At 42.0% G+C, this 19499-nt stretch overlaps 1 protein-coding gene across 1 annotated transcript in view; it reads right to left on the bottom strand.

Moving 5' to 3' along the window:
• The window catches only part of baz2a (bromodomain adjacent to zinc finger domain, 2A), a 39204-nt gene extending 28241 nt beyond the window's left edge, over positions 1–10963 (bottom strand). Inside the window, 3 exon segments of the mRNA XM_029663988.2 lie at positions 7495–8388; positions 8705–8834; positions 10786–10963. Coding sequence (XP_029519848.2) covers positions 7495–8388; positions 8705–8834 — 1024 coding nt within the window. The 5' untranslated portion in view covers positions 10786–10963.
• Between the last annotated feature and the right edge of the window lie 8536 nt (positions 10964–19499).

Below are 19499 nucleotides of genomic sequence, written 5' to 3' on the forward strand. Positions count from 1 at the left end.
CTATAGCTTTCACTGCTATGCGGATGACACACAGCTGTACATTTCAATGAAACATGGTGAAGCCCCAAAATTACCCTTGCTAGAAGCATGTGTTTCAGACTTAAGGAAGTGGATTGCTGCAAACTTTCTGCTTTTAAACTCGGACAAAACAGATATGCTTGTTCTAGGTCCCAAGAAACAAAGAGATCTTCTGTTGAATCTGACAATTCATCTTAATGGTTGTACAGTCGTCTCAAATAAAACTGTGAAGGACCTCGGCGTTACTCTGGACCCTGATCTCTCTTTTGAAGAACATATCAAGACTATTTCAAGGACAGCTTTTTTCCATCTACGTAACATCGCAAAAATCAGAAACTTTCGGTCCAAAAATGATGCAGAAAAATTAATCCATGCTTTTGTCACTTCTAGGTTAGACTACTGCAATGCTCTACTTTCCGGCTACCCGGATAAAGCACTAAATAAACTTCAGTTGGTGCTAAATACGGCTGCTAGAATCCTGACTAGAACCAAAAAATGTGATCATATTACTCCAGTGCTAGCCTCTCTACACTGGCTTCCTGTCAAAGCAATGGCTGATTTCAAGGTTTTACTGCTAACCTACAAAGCATTACATGGGCTTGCTCCTACCTATCTCTCTGATTTGGTCCTGCCGTACATACCTACACGTACGCTACGGTCACAAGACGCAGGCCTCCTAATTGTCCCTAGAATTTCTAAGCAAACAGCTGGAGGCAGGGCTTTCTCCTATAGAGCTCCATTTTTATGGAACGGTCTGCCTACCCATGTCAGAGACGCAAACTCTGTCTCAACCTTTAAGTCTTTACTGAAGACTCATCTCTTCAGTGGGTCATATGATTGAGTGTAGTCTGGCCCAGGAGTGGGAAGGTGAACGGAAAGGCTCTGGAGCAACGAACCGCCCTTGCTGTCTCTGCCTGGCCGGTTCCCCTCTTTCCACTGGGATTCTCTGCCTCTAACCCTATTACAGGGGCTGAGTCACTGGCTTACTGGGGCTCTCTCATGCGTCACCTGAGTGGGTTGATTCACTGATGTGGTCATCCTGTCTGGGTTGGCGCCCCCCCTTGGGTTGTGCCATGGCGGAGATCTTTGTGGGCTATACTCAGCCTTGTCTCAGGATGGTAAGTTGGTGGTTGAAGATATCCCTCTAGTGGTGTGGGGGATGTGCTTTGGCAAAGTGGGTGGGGTTATATCCTTCCTGTTTGGCCCTGTCCGGGGGTGTCCTCGGATGGGGCCACAGTGTCTCCTGACCCCTCCTGTCTCAGCCTCCAGTATTTATGCTGCAGTAGTTTATGTGTCGGGGGGCTAGGGTCAGTTTGTTATATCTGGAGTACTTCTCCTGTCCTATTCGGTGTCCTGTGTGAATCTAAGTGTGCGTTCTCTAATTCTCTCCTTCTCTGTTTCTTTCTCTCTCTCGGAGGACCTGAGCCCTAGGACCATGCCCCAGGACTACCTGACATGATGACTCCTTGCAATCCCCAGTCCACCTGGCCGTGCTGCTAATCCAGTTTCAACTGTTCTGCCTGTGATTATTATTATTTGACCATGTTGGTCATTTATGAACATTTGAACATCTTGGCCATGTTCTGTTATAATCTCCACCCGGCACAGCCAGAAGAGGACTGGCCACCCCACATAGCCTGGTTCCTCTCTAGGTTTCTTCCTAGGTTTTGGCCTTTCTAGGGAGTTTTTCCTAGCCACCGTGCTTCTACACCTGCATTGCTTGCTGTTTGTGGTTTTAGGCTGGGTTTCTGTACAGCACTTTGAGATATCAGCTGATGTCCGAAGGGCTATATAAATCAATTTGATTTGGATTTGATTTGATAGCTTAACAAGAAATTTGTGGCGGTTGTAAAAATGAGTTTTAATGACTCCAACCTAAGTTTATGTAAACTTCTGACTTCACCTGTAGATGTTTTTTTTTGCATTGGATATATTTACCATATTATACAGAGACAGAAACATAAACCTTTTACCTTATCATAAGTAGACATAATGATTAAATCCTTCCGTACAGAAAAAAAAACTGTTTAGTTACGAATTGAACTTTAATTAAATTAATTGACTCTTCACATGGGATGATTTCACTGAACAACACTCTCTCGGGATATGCTTTTGGAGTTGATACAGTCACCGTGTCACGCCAACAGAAATAAACATGTCTCTGGGAAGAAGAAGGGCGGGGGTGTATGTTTCATGATTAACGACTCATGGTGCAATTCTAATAGCATACAGGAACTCAAGTCCCTTGGTTCACCTGACCTAGAATTCCTCACAATGAAATGCCGACCGCATTATCTCCCAAGAGAATTCTTGTTGGTTATTGTCATAGCCATATATATCCCCCCTCAAGCCGATACCACGACAGCCCTTAGGGAACTTCACATCTCCACTTCGCTGATCCTCAACACTGGGGCCCCACAAGGGTGCGTGCTCAGCCCCCTCCTGTACTCCCTGTCGACCCATGACTGCGTGGCCATGCACACCTCCAACTCAATCACCAAGTTTGCAGACGTCACATCAGTAGTGGGCTTGGTTACAAACAATGACCAGATAGCCATATAGGGAGGAGGTGAGGGCCCTCGGAGTGTGGTGTCACGAAAACAACCTCTCACTCAACATCAACAAAACAAAGGAGATGATTGTGGACTTCAGGAAACAGCAGAGGGAGCACCCCCCTATCCACATCGATGGGACAGTAGTGGAGAGGGCAGTAAGTTAAGTTCCTCGGCGTACACATCACGGACAAACTGAATTGGTCCACCCACACAGACAGCGTCGTGAAGAAGGCGCAGCAGCGTCTCTTCAACCTCAGGAGGCTGAAGAAATTCGGCTTGTCACCAAAAGCACTCAACTTCTACAACCGTAAGGCTCTCCAGAGGGTAGTGAGGTCTGCACAACGCATCACCGGGGGCAAACTACCTGCCCTCCAGGACACCTACACCACCCGATGTCACAGGAAGGCCAAAAAGATCATCAAGGACAACAACCACCCGAGCCACTGCCTGTTCACCCCACTACCATCCAGAAGGCGAGGTCAGTACAGGTGCATCAAAGCTGTGACCGAGAGAAAGAAAAAAAGCTTCTATCTCAAGGCCATCAGGCTGTTAAACATCCATCACTAACACAGAGAGGCTGCTGCCCACAAACTTGAGTTCCTTGGCCACGTTAATGGATCACTAGTCACTTTAATAATGTTTATACTGTATTTTATACCATCTATTGAGTCTTGCCTATGCCGCTCTGTCATTGCTCATCCATACATTTATATTTTCTTATTCCAGTCCTTTACCTAGATGTGTGTATTAGGAAGTTGTTGTGTAATTGTTAGATTACTTGTTAGATATTGCTGCACTGTCGGAACTAGAAGCACAATGCATTTCGCAACAACATCTACTAACCATGTGTATGTGACCAATCAAGTTGTAGAAACATATCAAGGATGATCAATGGAAACAGGATGCACCCGAGTTCAATTTTGAGCAAACGGTCTAAATACTCATGTAAATAAGGTATTTCTGTAAACAACAATTACTTGTTTTCGCTTTGTCATTAAGGGGTATTGTGTGTAGATTGATGGGGGTATTTTATACATTTCAGAATAAGTAACTAAAGTTACTTTGAAAAAGTATTTCACTAAAATCCAAACTGCTGTGAAAAAAAAGTCCATATTTAAATCTAAAATGTCACAAAAATTGCAAGAACAAATCACTCTGGGGGTCATATGTTAAGAATAGAGGTCGACAGATTAATCGGAATGGCCGATTAATTGGGGCCGATTTCAAGTTTTCATAACAATCGGTAATCAGCATTTTTGGACACCGATCATGGCCGATTACATTGCACTCCACGAGGAGACTGCATGGCATTTACAAATACATTTTTAAAAATTAAATTGAAAAAGTCAAGGGGTCTGAATACTTTACAAATGCACTGTATATGTAAACCAACTATGCCTAGTAGGCTAGGTCCAAGGCTTTCGACCCTGTCAGTCACCACATTCTTATCGGCAGACTAAACAGCCTTGGTTTCTCAAATGACTGCCTCGCCTGGTTCACCAACTACTTCTCAGATAGAGTTCAGTGTGTCAAATCGGAGGGCCTGTTGTCCGGACCTCTGGCAGTCTCTATGGGGGTGCCACAGGGTTCAATTCTAGGGCTGAATCCTTTGTCTGTATACATCAATGATGTCACTCTTGCTGCTGGCGATTCTCTGATCCACCTCCACACAGACGATACCATTCTGTATACTTCTGGCCCTTCTTTGGACACTTAACTAAACTCCAGACAAGCTTCAACGCCATACAATTCTCCTTCCGTGGCCTCCAACTGCTCTTAAATTCAAGTAAAACTAAATGCATGCTCTTCAACAGATCGCTACAAGCACCTACCCGCCCGTCCAGCATCATTACTCTGGACGGTTCCGACTTAGAATATCTGGAAAACTTCCAGACTCACATTAAGCATCTCCAATGCAAAATTAAATCTAGAATCGGCTTCCTATTTTGCAACAAAGCATCCTTCACTCATGCTGCCAAACATACTAGAGGTCGACCAATTATGATTTTTCAACGCCGATACAGATTTTTGGAGGACCAAAAAAAGCCGATACTGATTAGTCGGCCGATTTTTATATATATATTTGTAATAATGACAATTACAACAATACTGAATGAACACTTTAATTTCAACTTAATATAATACATCAATAAAATCAATTTAGTCTCAAATAAATAATGAAACATGTTCAATTTGGTTTAAATAATGCAAAAACACAGTGTAAAAGAGCAGAAGTGCAATATGTGCCATGTAAAAAAGCTAATGTTTAAGTTCCTTGCTCGGGAACATGAGAACATATGAAAGATGGTGGTTCCTTTTAACACAGAGTCCTCAATATTGCCAGTTTTAGGTTGTAGTTATTATAGGACTATTTCGATCTATACCATTTGTATTTCATATACCTTTGACTATTAATGTTCTTATAGGCACTATAGTATTGCCAAGCCTAGTCTCGGGAGTTGATAGGCTTGAAGTCATAAACAGCACTTTGCTTCAAGCATTGCGATTAGCTGCTGGCAAACGCAGGAAAGTGCTGTTTGAATGAATGCTTACGAGCCTGCTGCTGCCTACCACCGCTCAGTCAGACTGCTCTATCAAATATCAAATCATAGACTTAATAATATAATAAACAAACAGAAATACAAGCCACTGGTCATTAATATGGTCAGATCCGGAAACTATCATTTCGAAAACAAAGTGTTTTGTTCTTTCAGTGAAATACGGAACCGTTCCGTATTTTATCCAACGGGTGGCAACCCTAAGTCTAAATATTGATGTTACATTGCACAATCTTCCATGTTATGTCATAATTACGTAAAATTCTGGCAAATTAATTAAGGTCTTTGTTAGGAAGAAATGGCCTTTACATAGTTCGCAACGAGCCAGGCGGCCCAAACTGCTGCATATACCCGGACTCTGCACGCAAGAGAAGTGACCATTTCCTTAGTTAATATTGCCTGCTAACATGAATTTCTTGCAGGTTAAAAATTATATACTTGTGTATTGATTTTAAGAAATGCATTGATGTTTATGGTTAGGTACATTGGTGCTACGACTGTGCTTTTTTCGCGAATGCACTTTTGTTAAATCAGCACCCGTTTGGCGAAGTAGGCTGTGTCGGCATCCAAAAATGCCAATTACTGATTGTTATGAAAACTTGAAATCGACCCCAATTAAATCGGCCATGCCGATTAATCGGTCAACCTCTAAAACATATCTTTGTAAAACTGACTATCCTCCTGACTATCATCCGATCCGTGACTTTGGCGATGTCATTTACAAAATAGCCTCCAATACTCTACTCAGCAAATTGGAGGCAGTCTATCACAGTGCCATCTGTTTTGTCACCAAAGCCCCATATACTACCCACCACTGCAACCTGTATGTTCGTTGGCTGGCCCTCGCTTCATATTCATCGCCAAACCCACTGGCTCCAGGTCATCTAAGTCTTTGCTAGGTAAAGCCCCACCTTATCTCAGCTCACTGGTCACCATAGGAGTATCCACCCGTAGCACGTGCTCCAGCAGGTATATTTCACTGGTCACCGCCCAAAGCAAACTCCTCCTTTAGTCGCCTTTCCTTCCAGTTCTCTGCTGCCAATGACTGGAACGTTTTGCAAAAATCACTGAGGCTGGAGACTCATATCTCCCTCACTAACTTTAAGCACCAGCTGTCAGAGCAGCTCACAGATCACTGCACCTGTACATAGCTCATCTGTAAATAGCGCATTCAACTACCTCATCCCAACTGTTATTTTTTTTGCTCCTTTTCACCCCAGTATCTCTACTTGCACATTCATCTACTGCACATCTATCACTCCAGTGTTAGTTGCTAAATTGTAATTATATTGCCACCATGGAAAATATATTGCCTTATCTCCCTTATCTTACCTAATTTGCACACACTGCATATAGACTTTCTATTGTGTCATTGACTGGATGTTTGTATATTCAATGTGTAACTCTGTTGTTGTTTGTGTCGCACATCTTTGCTTTATCTTGGCCAGGTCGCAGTTGTAAACGAGAACTTGTTCTCAACTAGCCTACCTGGTTAAATAAAGGTGATTTTTTTTTTTTTTATGCTGTGCAGCCTGTTTGTTAATTTTTTTTAGCATTTATTTAAGAGGATCAAAATGGAAATAAGTTTAACTTTGTGTAATCCCCAATCATTTTACATTCTTTTAATTTAACTAGGCAAGTCAGTTAAGAACAAATTCTTATTTACAATGACGGCCTACCCCCGGCCAAACCCTCCCCTAACCCGGATGACCCGTTGCCCCCCTATGGGACTCCCGATCACGGCCGTTTGTGACACAGCCTGGGAACGAACCAGGGTATGTAGTGACGCCTCTCTAGACCACTGTGTCACTCAGGAGGCCAATGTATTGTCTAATTGTGTTTTAAAAATGGTCAAATAAATAGAACATGTGTTTTCCGTGTTTTTTTCCTTCACAGACCATGAAATGAGGATTGCTTCCGAGATATTTAGATGCATTATTCATTTTTGTGTATGGTTTCCTAGAAACAAGGAGCGGTTCAAGTTACCCCACTCTCCTCTAAATGAAAATGTGCTTAGTTAACTTATGAAGTGAAAAAAGTAGACGCATTGAGAAAACACTGAAATATATGTTTTCAGTTCTGTCATGGAAACAGTGTTTTAATTAAATCTGCTTAGCAAATTAAATTACTGACAGCTGAGACACTGATTAGGCCCAATTGAATGTAATTGAGTCATCGTTTGGAAAGAAAAATCGCTTTGAAATAGGTATTTCGAACTCCAGTGATATATGGTGCCGTTTCCACAGACACTGGCTCTAGTGACCATATGAAAATGAAACAGATACTTACTTCCATAGTGCCATAAAAAAAAGGGACTACGTTACTCTGAAAACTTGCCACCTGTGTAAATATTTAAATCTTACCTTGCATGACAGCAGGCATCCCCACAGTACCTCTATGGGGACTCCTCTCCCTGGTCTGGCTCTGGGGCGATCCACTATCCGCCATTGTCGAGGGTGACATCATTGGGACAGAGGACATCCCCAGGGGGAGAGGGCTGCCAGTGCCTCCCCGGCCAATGTGGTGGTGCTGTGGGCTGCCCCGTGGAGGGGTGAAGTTTTGGGAGGTAGGGGGCATCATCTGAGCCTGGGACTGAGATTGGGATGGGGGCTGGGGTTGTGGAGCGGGAAGAGGTGGGTGCTGGGGCTGGTAGTAGGGAATCCCATTGGGTACCATGCTGTAGTGCTGAGGTTGCTGCTGGTGTTGCTGCTGGTGGTGTGGGTGGTGGTGCGGGTGAAGGTGCTGCTGTGTCTGTTGGTGAGGGGATGACTGTGGAGGCTGCTGCTGGTGATGCTGTGAGGGCGCAATCCCAGGGTGCACCTGGCTCTGGTAGGACCCGTACACACCTTGTGAGTTATACCCCATTGCCATGGCTGTGCTGCTCTGCTGTTGCCCCGGGTTACCCCTGTTCCAGTACTGGCCCCCTGTAAGAGTCACGTTTGGTGGGGCAGCCACGGGTGGCTGACGGGACCCAGGCATGCCCCCGTTCAGTTGGTACTGTCCATGACCCTGGAAGTGGTGCTGGCTCTGTTGCTGCATCCCCCCGGGTGGAGGCTGCTTCTGGTGCATGCCATGCCCAGGAGACGAGCCCATGGCTGGGCTGTACTGTGGCTGTCCTCCCCACATGTAGTCGTAGCCCATGCTACTCTGGTGGTGGTTGCTCATGTGGGGGTATGAGGCTGTTGGAAGTTGGGAGCCAGGCACACTAGGCCCAATTACAGTAGTGACGCCATTCACATTCATTTCGCCATTCATATCTGCAAAGGTGGTCAGGGGTGAATCAGATTATTAATTGTTCAGTGTGTTCAAATCACACAGCATCCACAGGTCTTGCATCCTGTAATCATAAAATGTCCAGTGAATTTAAGGTGAGGTTACATCAATTTGTTGTGGTATGATCAAGATATTGATTGCTTTTGCACTGAACACCTGGTCTAGAGTTACATAAAATATTTTGCTCATTATAAGGGTCACGAGACTAGGGCAGAGAGAGATGAAATATAAATCAGTTATTGATATAGAAATAGTGAGGCAGAATGTAACCACAGCAAATGTGGTTAGAGGGGTACTCACTCTTCCCCTGTGGAGGGAAACTCATGGAGGACCTGTTAGAATAGAGAGAATCCCCTGAGGAGAGTTTCAGTCCTGAGTTAGCAGACACGGAGGAGTGGCTGCCATAGTTGAAATGGTTGTTTGACTCCATCTGAGAAAGACAAGTAAGCACAGACCACAAGTCATGAAGAGAAACAAAGAAACCAGGAAAAAATATTTTACCTGCATATCAAAAAAATGTATTTTTAAATCACACAGATTCCATGCAGCTGTCTCATAAAAAGGCTATTCTTGCAAGCAGAATACACACGCAATGGATGGTTTTCATAAATAAAATGTGTGTAGTATAAAATAAATAGAAAATTGTATGTTATTTTATAAACAAAGTAGCTAAGCTAGATCCATACACTAATATTACTTGGTTAGAACTGCAGGCGTTGGCAAGCCTGAGATGGACTACTATGGATGACACGGTGTGGAATTAATTATCAAACATTGCCCTCCCATAGCTCCCTAAAAATGTCGCAGTTAGAGCAGCGAAGGGGATGCCCTGGCCAACAAAATAATGGACAATGAACGCCACGGATTGATCCACCGTAGCTAAAGCATAACGGACCCGTTTTGATAACGGGAAAACAACAATATTTTGGTCTGAGAAATATGTTTTCAAGATAACCACAAGTTGAAAAAAAGGTATGTCGTAGATTACAAGTACATATTGTATGAAACGTCAAACCATTCGTAAACCCAAATGTTTAACTGCGTTTTTCAACATCCATCCCACGATAAACAGTAACATTAGCACGAAGAGCTAACTAACACTAGTAGCTAGCTGAAAACATTGGCGTTCTATACTACCGTAGCTCACTGCAACCGATATGCCTGGGCCATATCACAAATGTGGGTAATGCAATAACCAAAACAGCAGTTAGTCATTTATTAGTTACTTTCGAATGACATAAAAATGTAATTCGATTGTACATCATTCTGCTTACCATCTCACACTGGCTAGGCTAACTGCCACACGTGACCATGCGCTCGCGGATATCACCCCCTTGGATGGACCTGAATTTCTCTCATCCACAGATCAACTAGCTACCTAGATTATCTGTGTAGCTAGCTAAGTGTTCGTCGACGTAAATCGAAATGTAGCCCTCTGATTTAAAAAAAAAAATCAACATTGGTTTCGCACTATGGCTATGTTTAATTTTAAAAAACTATTGTTGTACATTTATTTCATGATAACATTAGCTACTTTGACGTCCAGTTGAAGTTGATTCATGTAAATGTTCGCTTGTTAGCTTAGCTAGGTCAATATAGCTAAACCATCTAGCTACAGTGGCTAACGTTATCCAGTTGCTTATCAAAACGGTCAACAACGAAAACAAAAAAGGGCTTAACAGGGCTTGTAATGTTAGTGAAATTTAATAACAAAATTGCTCGAGCAGTTGCATTAAGCACGTTTCGTTTTGGTATTGTCGATATTGACTAGCTAACGTTTGTTCATGTGTACAGTATCTACATATTTTCAAATTAACTTTAATTCAAAACTCGCTAGTAGATAAGTGGCTAAAGCTCATTAAATAACGTCATTTCCAACCAGCGAGATAGGCCTATCTGGTTAGCAACACCGGGCGCAGTTAACATCGGATTTCATGTCCTCTGCAACAAAAACAATCCTCCAAGGATGCCGTGAGATCTAGCTAGCTAGTTACATTTAATGCAATCGGGTTTACATTCTAGAATTTGCTGGTTGTTTCAACAATCGACACCCTATAAGATACCGCTAAATTCAAGGTTATTTACAATAAATCAGCAATTGAAGTTACACCGTAGTGTAAAACTAGTTAGCTAATAACAGTCACAGTGGGTAGCTAGCTACATTAGCTAATAAAACTTATGGAGAATCGAAACATAGTAGGTCGTCTTGGAGTCTCATTCTTGTTTGCGTTACTGAACATTTAGGATGTTCTTTTGTTAGCAAGGCAATAAACGCATTGTTTTTGTTGTAACGTTAACGTTAGTTGCCTTAGAAATTGTGAGACAGCATTATCCTCACAAACAAAAGTTTTCGCCATAAAATGTAATTAAAACTGCCTAACCTTGTAATCCTTGGATTTCAAAGGCACCGATCCTTTGATTGAACAAATATGGTTCGAGACGGTACAGGCGATGTAAATAATAAACAGGTTTTCGCTAACCTTTGGGTTTCAAATTAGCAAACATGGCTGGTGTTTGAGCGCAGCCATGATTACAGAAGAGAAAGAAATCGAGCCGCAAGAGGAAGTGAATGGAGGGTACACAGCCTGGTGAGCTCTGGGTCCTACCGCCGAACTATCATAAAATTACACTTGTCATCTGATGTACTTAGTCTACACACAAAAATGAAGGTATGGATCAATACAATGTAATTAAAAGTATGTATGAATTTGAGTATAAACACAAATGAGTATGGGAAACCGAGTTAGATAAGTATATTTGGTATAATACTAGACACAGAGTATATACATAACCTACTGGTACTGAAAATAGTTATCACAGTGTTATTTCAGATTACAAATGTATTTGGCCTGTCATCTCACACATTTCTCCACATTTCACTGTCATCAGGGACCATATTGAGCATTTTCCAAGCTAAAAGTGCATGACCTGAAACGTTCAGCTATACATGCAAAACAAATTTCAGCAGCACTCAAACCATCTACATTTTAAGTTTTTGTCTGGAGAAACATGTTACTCCTACAACTGGATAGAAGCTTCCTTTGCATAAAATTAAGGGGTGGACCGCTGTGACATCTTCATTTTACCCTCATTCGGATCCATGTGGATTTTATGTTTTTATTGTCTAGTGCTCATCTGCTTCAAAATAAATTGTCCTCTGGGAGAAATAAAGTTGAAACTTGACTGTCTCGAGTATAGACATCATGAGATTAGTTTGTGCCATTTTTTTTATAAAGATAGCCCACTACAAAGTAGGGATGTGGTCTCTCACACCATATGGTTATTGTGTTGAAGGCCTGCAAATTCAGTGTAGTGCATATGTGTGCTGCTCTGCTACTTTTAATATACTTATACACTGCCACAATTTTAACCTATTAATTTCCTGTTACATTGTTATAAAGTCATTTCATGGTAAATGATTCTGTTAAAGGATTACTTAGGGATTTTGGCAATGAAGCCCATTATCTACTTCACCAGGATCAGATGAACTCATGAATAAAAAAATGAAAAAAAAAAAAAAATGTATCTTTGTGCAGTTTGAAGGAAGTTGCTAACGAGAGTTAGTGCAATTGCTAACTAGCATTAGCGCAATGCCCAGAGGTCTATGGTGTCAGCTAGCATGCTAGTAGATGCCATAGACTTCAATGGTTGCACTAACGCTAGTTAGCATTGGCTCACGAAAGTACCTCTAACTTCCTTCATACTGGATGCAGAGACATAATGGTATCCATGAGTTCATCTGACTATTGGGAAGTAGATACAGGGTTTCATTATTGCCAAAATCCCGAAGCAAATCCCTTTTAATTAAATTCATGTTTTAATTTTGCAATATTGTGGTATAGGCTACTACATCACCTATAATGAATTAGGCAAATTTCCAGAATGAGAACATAGATTATATTAAAGGAATAGAACACACACACTTTATCATTGTGCAAAACATCATTGAACTTTTATAAAGACTATCCAATCCTGCAGCAAAAACCTGCTCTGTAGGACACAAGTTACACCACATAATATACAGTGCATTTGGAAAGTATTCAGACCACTTGACATTTTCCACATTTTGTTACGTTACAGCTTTATTCTAAAATTGATTAAATAAAAAATGTTCCTCATCAATCTACACACAATACCCCAAAATGACAAAGTGAAAACAAGTTTTTAGATTTTTTTTGCAAATGTATAAAAATAAAACAGAAATACCTAAGTATTCAGACCCTTTGCTGTGAGATTCGAAATTGAGCTCAGGTGTATCCTATTTCCATTGATCATCCTTGATGTTTCTACGACTTGATTGGAGTCCATCTGTGGTAAATTAAATTTATTGGACATGATTTGGAAAGGCACACACCTGTCTATATAAGGTCCCACAGTTGACAGTGCATTTTAGAGCATACACCAAGCCATGAGGTAGAAGGAATTGTTCTTATAGCTCCGTGACATGATTGTGTTGAGGCACAGATCTGGGGAAGGGTACAAAACATTTCTGCAGCATCGAACATCCTCAAGAACACATTGGTCACCATCATTCTTAAATAGAAGAAGTTTGGAACCACGAAGACTCTTCCTAGAGCTAGCCACCTGGCCAAACTGTGAAATCGGGGGAGAAGGGCCTTGGTCAGGGAGGTCGCAAAGAACCCAATGGTCACTCTGACAGAGCTCCAGAGTTCCTCTACGGAGATGGGAGTACCTTCCAGAAGGACAACCATCTCTGCAGCACTCCACCAATCAGGCCTGTACGGTAGAGTGGCCAGACGGAAGCCACTCCTCAGTAAAGGCACATGACAGCCCGCTTGTAATTTGCAAAAAGGGACCTGAAGGACTCTCAGACCATTTGAAACAAGATTCCCTGGTCGGATGAAACAAAGATACTGAACTCTTTGGCCTGAATTCCACACGTTATGTCTGGAGGAAACCTGGCACATCCCTACGGTGAAGCATGGTGGTGGCAGCAGCATGCTGTGGGGATGTTTTCCCGTGGCAGGGACTGGGAGATTAATCAGGATTGAGGAAAAGATGAACGGTGCAAAGCACAGAGAGATCCTTGATGAAAACCTGCACCAGAGCACTCAGGAACTCAGACTGGGGCGAAGGTTCACCTTCCAACAGGACAATGATCCTAAGCACACAGACAATGCAGTAGTGGCTTCGGGGCAAGTCTGAATGTCCTTGAGTCGCCCAGTCAGAGCTGGACTTGAACCCGATCGAACATCTCTGTAGAGACCTGAAAACAGCTGTGCAGCGATGCTCCTCATCCAACCTGACAGAACTTGAGAGGATCTGCAGAGAAGAATGGGAGAAACTCCCCAAATACAGGTGTCCCAAGCTTGTAGTGTCATACCCAAGAAGACTCAAGGCTGTTATCGCTGCCAAATATGATTCAACAAAGTACTGAGTAAAGGGCCTGAAAACATATGAAAATGTGATATTTCATTTTTAATACATTTGCAGAAATTTCAAATAACCTGTTTTGATTTTGTCATTATGGGGTATTGTGTGTAGATTGAGGGATAATTTAAACTAGGCTGTAATGTAACAATGTGGAAAAAGTCAAGGGGTCTGAATACTTTCCAAATGCACTGTACTTAATCTTCAGTTTTGCCAGAGTTTCATTTCACAAAATGGGCACATTCAAGAAAAGCATAAAACAAATACCACACATACATACATACATTACTCATCTCATATGTATATACTGTACTCGATACCATCTACTGCATCTTGCCTATACCGTTCTGTACCATCACTCATTCATACATATTTATGTACATATTGTTCATCCCTTTACACTTGTGTGTATAAGGTAGCTGTTGTTAGGTTAGGTTAAATTGTTAGGTTAGATTACTCGTTGGTTATTACTGCATTGTTGGAACTAGAAACACAAGCATTTCGCTATACTCGCATTAACATCTGCTAACCATGTGTATGTGACAAATAAAATTTGATTTGATACTATTGTTTACTCAAAAGAAATGGATTTTTAATCGATAACTATTGCTTTCTCATTAAGCCATTTCACATTATCCCCTTTATTGTTGAACCCTTTTCAACGCACTACCTCCTCTCGTCTCACACTTCCTAATCGTCTTCCACAGCTTTCATGGCATAACTATTTATAATTACTCTAATTCAATACCGAATACAAAGAGCGGCTCTAGGACCCGACGGGATGTCTCCCTCGGAATCATTAGAGCGCAACGTGTGTCTGGTCAGAATGCAACAGGAAGTGATGATGAGATAGTATTGAGATGGGAGGTTGTCGTTTAAAGATGCTCTATGCAGAAATTAATCCGCCATTTCCTGGTTGCTAAAATTCTAATAGTTCGCCTAATTTCCGTTAATGTAACAAAACAAGGAAGTATAGTGTAGAGAATCATTGTACCATCTAAACCGCAGTGAAATATATTTTCCATAACCAAAGAAGTATTGTATTTTCAGCTGGTGTACAAAACCGAAAGTAAAAGAAGCTGAAACGGAACTTAAGCAAGGGAGGCATAAAAATAGCTCACATTGAACACATCAACCGCTTCTTAGGGTGTGTTTGTATATTCACTCTGGAGTGCAAGTGTGCTCTGGGCGTTCGTAAATTCAGAGTGCTGTCAGATTGTCCGTTGGTAAATTCAGAGAATTGTCACATTGTCCATTCGTAAATTCAGTGTCTTTCGCTCTCAGAGCGTTCAGATCACAATCTCGTTTGTCTGAGGAGTAGGGTTGTAGGTTTGATCCGAGCATTCTGACCTCACAACAGCAGTCAAGCACCCAAGCAAAGTTGCTAATTCCAGATACAAATGAGAGAACACATCACTATGACCATTTTACTTGCCCTAGCAGAGCTGGTTAGGCTGTTTTCATTTTCATGTTATCTAGAGCAATGGTGACTAACTGTGCTGCTGGCAACAATTCAATGACGTTTTCTTGCCGACTATTACTGACACCTGGGTGTTGCGTGTTCGCAAATCAAATCACATTTTTATTGGTCACATACACATGGTTAGCAGATGTTAATGAGAGTGTAGCGAAATGCTTGTGCTTCTAGTTTCGACAGTGCAGTAATATCTAACAAGTAATCTAACAATTCCCCAACAACTACCTAATACACACATATTTAAAGGGGTGAATGAGAATATGAACATATAAGTATATGGATGAGTGGCATAGGCAAGGTGCAATAGATGGTATAAAATACAGTATGTACATATGATATGAGTAATGTAAGATATGTAAACATTAAAGTGGCATTATTTAAAAGTGACTAGTGATCCATTTATTAAAGTGGCCAGTGATTGGGTCTCACTGTAGGCAGCAGCCTCTCTGAGTTAGTGATTGCTGTTTAGCAGTCTGATGGTGTTGAGATAGAAGCTGTTTTTTAGTCTCTCAGTCCCGGCTTTGATGCACCTGTACTGACCTCGCCTTCTGGATGGTAGCGGTGTGAACAGGCAGTGGCTCAGGTGGTTGTTGTCCTTGATAGGGTTGCCGATTTTGGGGAATATTCAGAGGTGGAAACTTTCCGTGGGAATTAACGGGAATATATGCAAATTAATATAATTTAAATGTAATGTTTTTTGCATTGGATATATTTACCATATTGTATGGAGACAGAAACATAAACCTTTTACCTTATCATAAGTAGACATAATTGCAAATGATTAAAACCGTCCAATAGAAATAAAAACAACAATTTCGTTACGAATTGAACATTAATTAAATGAGTTGACTCTTTATGATGATTTCACTGAACAACAAAAGGGAATATTGAATGATCCCCAATGATCATCTACCCAAAACTTTTTCAACATACATCTGTAAAATGATAGTCTGGAAACTAAAACTTTGGTTGTGTTCCTCTCAGGCTTCCATGTCTTCTCCCTAGACCTCTATGTCCACTTCTTGAACATCAGACTCTGAGGCCTCATCTTCACGGTCACTTTCGAACCTTGTTGAGGATGGCTTGTTGTCAGGCTCAAATTTGCCCGGATGGCCACCAATTCTTGTATTGGTCAGCCTGTTGCGTGCTTTGGTGTGTGTGTGTGTGTTCCCAAACAAGGACCATTTGCGCTCTGAGGCGGCTGATGTTGGTGGGATTTGGAGGATGATAGAGGCAACAGGGGAAAGAGCCTCAGATCCACAAAGTCCCTTCCACCGGGTGGTTGATGAGATATGTCGGTACGACTGCCATATTGCATCTCCATCCCAAAGCCCTTGCTTGGAAGTGTACTTCGCCAGACTGCCAAGAACCTTGCCCTCATCCAGGCCAAGGTGGCAAGACACGGTATTGATGACACCATAGGCCTTGTTGATCTCTGCACCAGACAGGATGCTCTTGCCAGCATACTTGGGCTCCAACATGTAAGCTGCAGTGTGTATGGGCTTCAGGCAGAAGTCTTCACACTTTTTGATGTATTTCAGAACTGCAGTTTCCTCTGCTTGAAACAACAGTGAAGTGGGCAGGACAGTACGGATTTCTTCTCTGAATAACAGACAGGATGGCATTGTCTCCCTCAATCCGTGCAATGGCTACTGCTATAGGTTTCAGGAGTTTCAGGCTGTTTACCACTCTCTCCCAAAATACATAATCCAGGAGGATCCTCTTCATGGGGCTGTCCATATCGGCAGACTGTGATATGGCCATTTCTTGGAGAGACTCCTTCCCCTCCAGGAGACTGTCAAACATGACAACAACACCACCCTAATTGGTGTTGCTGGGCAGCTTCAAACTGGTGCTCTTATTCTTCTCACTTTGCTTGGTGAGGTAGATTGCTGCAATAACTTGATGGCCCTTCACATACCTAACCATTTCCTTGGCTCTCTTGTAGAGTGTATCCATTGTTTTCAGTGCCATGATGTTCTTGAAGAGCAGATTCAATGCATGAGCAGCACAGCCAATGGGTGTGATGTGAGGGTAGGACTCCTCCACCTTAGACCAAGCAGCCTTCATGTTCGCAGCATTGTCTGTCACCAGTGCAAATACCTTCTGTGGTCCAAGGTCATTGATGACTGCCTTCAGCTCATCTGCAATGTAGAGACCGGTGTGTCTGTTGTCCCTTGTGTCTGTGCACTTGTAGAATACTGTTTGAGGCGTGGAGATGATGTAGTTAATTATTCCTTGCCCACAAACATTCGACCATCCATCAGAGATGATTGCAATAGTCTGCTATCTCTATGATTTGCTTGAACTTCACTTGAACTCTGCATCCAGCAAATGAGTAGATAAAGCATGTCTGGTTGGAGTGGTGTATCCTGGGCTAGGACTTTCATAAATCTCTTCCAATGCACATTGCCTGTGAGCATCAGAGGTGAACCATTTGCATACACAGCCCGAGCAAGACATTCATCAGCATTTCTCTGACTACGTTCCTCCATTGAGGCAAAAAAACGTATGATTTCAGGAGGACTATGAGCTGTTGCTATCGGTAAGGTGTCTGATTCATCATTTACACCTCGAATAGAAGCAGAGGGACTTTTGTCAGAGGTTGCTTGTTGTGAGCGCTGAGGGAACATTATGCACTTGGCCAGATGATTCTGCATTTTTGTTGCATTCTTCAAATATGATTTGGCACAGTATTTGCAAATGTACACAGCCTTTCCTTCTACATTAGCTGCAGCGAAATGTCTCCACACATCAAATAGTGCCCATGGCAATTTCCTGTAAATATTAGGGGGGGGGGATTAGAGAGAGAAAAAAACAGATACAATTCCATGTACAAATAGTTAAGCAGTTAGATTAAACAACTCCTTTGTAAGATTTTTTTTATTTATGAAACATTAACACTCCTCAGTTAGCAGGGTCAAGCAAGCTAAAACCCACATGTTGGCAAAAACTAACTTGCAGAAATTGTTAAATTAGAAAGGATTGAAACACATGTTGCTGTAGGCTACTATTTACTAGTTAACAAAAAAATAATCTCAAATAAAATATAGTCACCCCACCCAGTATTGTAATCAAAACTTACCAGAAAGCATGTTGTCCTTGGTTCAGACAGTGTAGTAGTGTGGGCTCAATAGCATCTCATTAGTGTGCAAGATCTTGAGAATCAGCTGTACATGTGCTGGAAGAGTGCACTGCACATGATGGAAGAATTCACTGTGCATGCAGAGGGTTGCAATTCCATTTGAATTAGGGATAGTTTAACCAAAATATGCCACAAGACCTAGAATTGCCTTATGTGTATCCCACAAAAAAAGGTTCACTGTTATAAGCTAACGTTTTTGATGAATTTCAGCAAAATTCCTCATTCTCTGGCTTTACTTCCCATTTTCCCTGAACGATTCCAACCCTCTGCAACCCTACTTGATGATCTTTTTGGCATTCCTGTGACATCGGGTGCTGTAGGTGTCATGGAGGGCAGGTAGTTTGCCCCCGGTGATGCGTTGTGCAGACCGCACCACCCTATGGAGAGCCTTGCGGTTGAGTGCGGTGCAGTTGCCGTACCAGGCTGTGATACAGCCCGACAGGATGCTCTTGATTGTGCATCTGTAAAAGTTTGTCAGGGTTTTGGGTGACAAGCCACATTTCTTGAGGCGCCGTTGCGCCTTCTTCACCACACTGTCTGTGGTTGGACCATTTCAGTTTGTCTGTGATGTGTTCGCCGAGGAACTTTCCACCTTCTCCACTGCAGTCCCTTCGATGTGGATAGGGGGCTGCTCCCTCTGCTGTTTCCTGAAGTCCACGATCATCTCCTTTGTTTTGTTGATGTTGAGGTTGTTTACCTGAAACCACACTCCGAGTGCCCTCACCTCCTCCCTGTAGGATGTCTTGTCATTGTTTGGTAATCAAGCCAACTACTTTTGTGTAGTCTGCAAACTTGATGATTGATTGCATCAAGTATTCTGCGGGTTAGATGATTGGACATCTGAAATCTGATAAGATAGCCAGAGTGAACAACACACACTTAGACTTGTTTTCAATTAGAATTACATATATACAACTCACATGAATTTATCATCCCTAAAGTTACAATTACAAAAATACCTACAGAAATAGAAAATTGTATGTACAACATTTATATTTTTAGTGACACTTTTCACCCATCACCCTGGAATTTAACGCAGTATGCTTTTCTTTATGCTTTTTTTTTTTTACATTTATATATAG

The sequence above is a fragment of the Oncorhynchus nerka genome, linkage group LG7 (assembly GCF_034236695.1).
Source record: "Oncorhynchus nerka isolate Pitt River linkage group LG7, Oner_Uvic_2.0, whole genome shotgun sequence".
Classification (NCBI taxonomy): Eukaryota; Metazoa; Chordata; class Actinopteri; order Salmoniformes; family Salmonidae; genus Oncorhynchus; species Oncorhynchus nerka.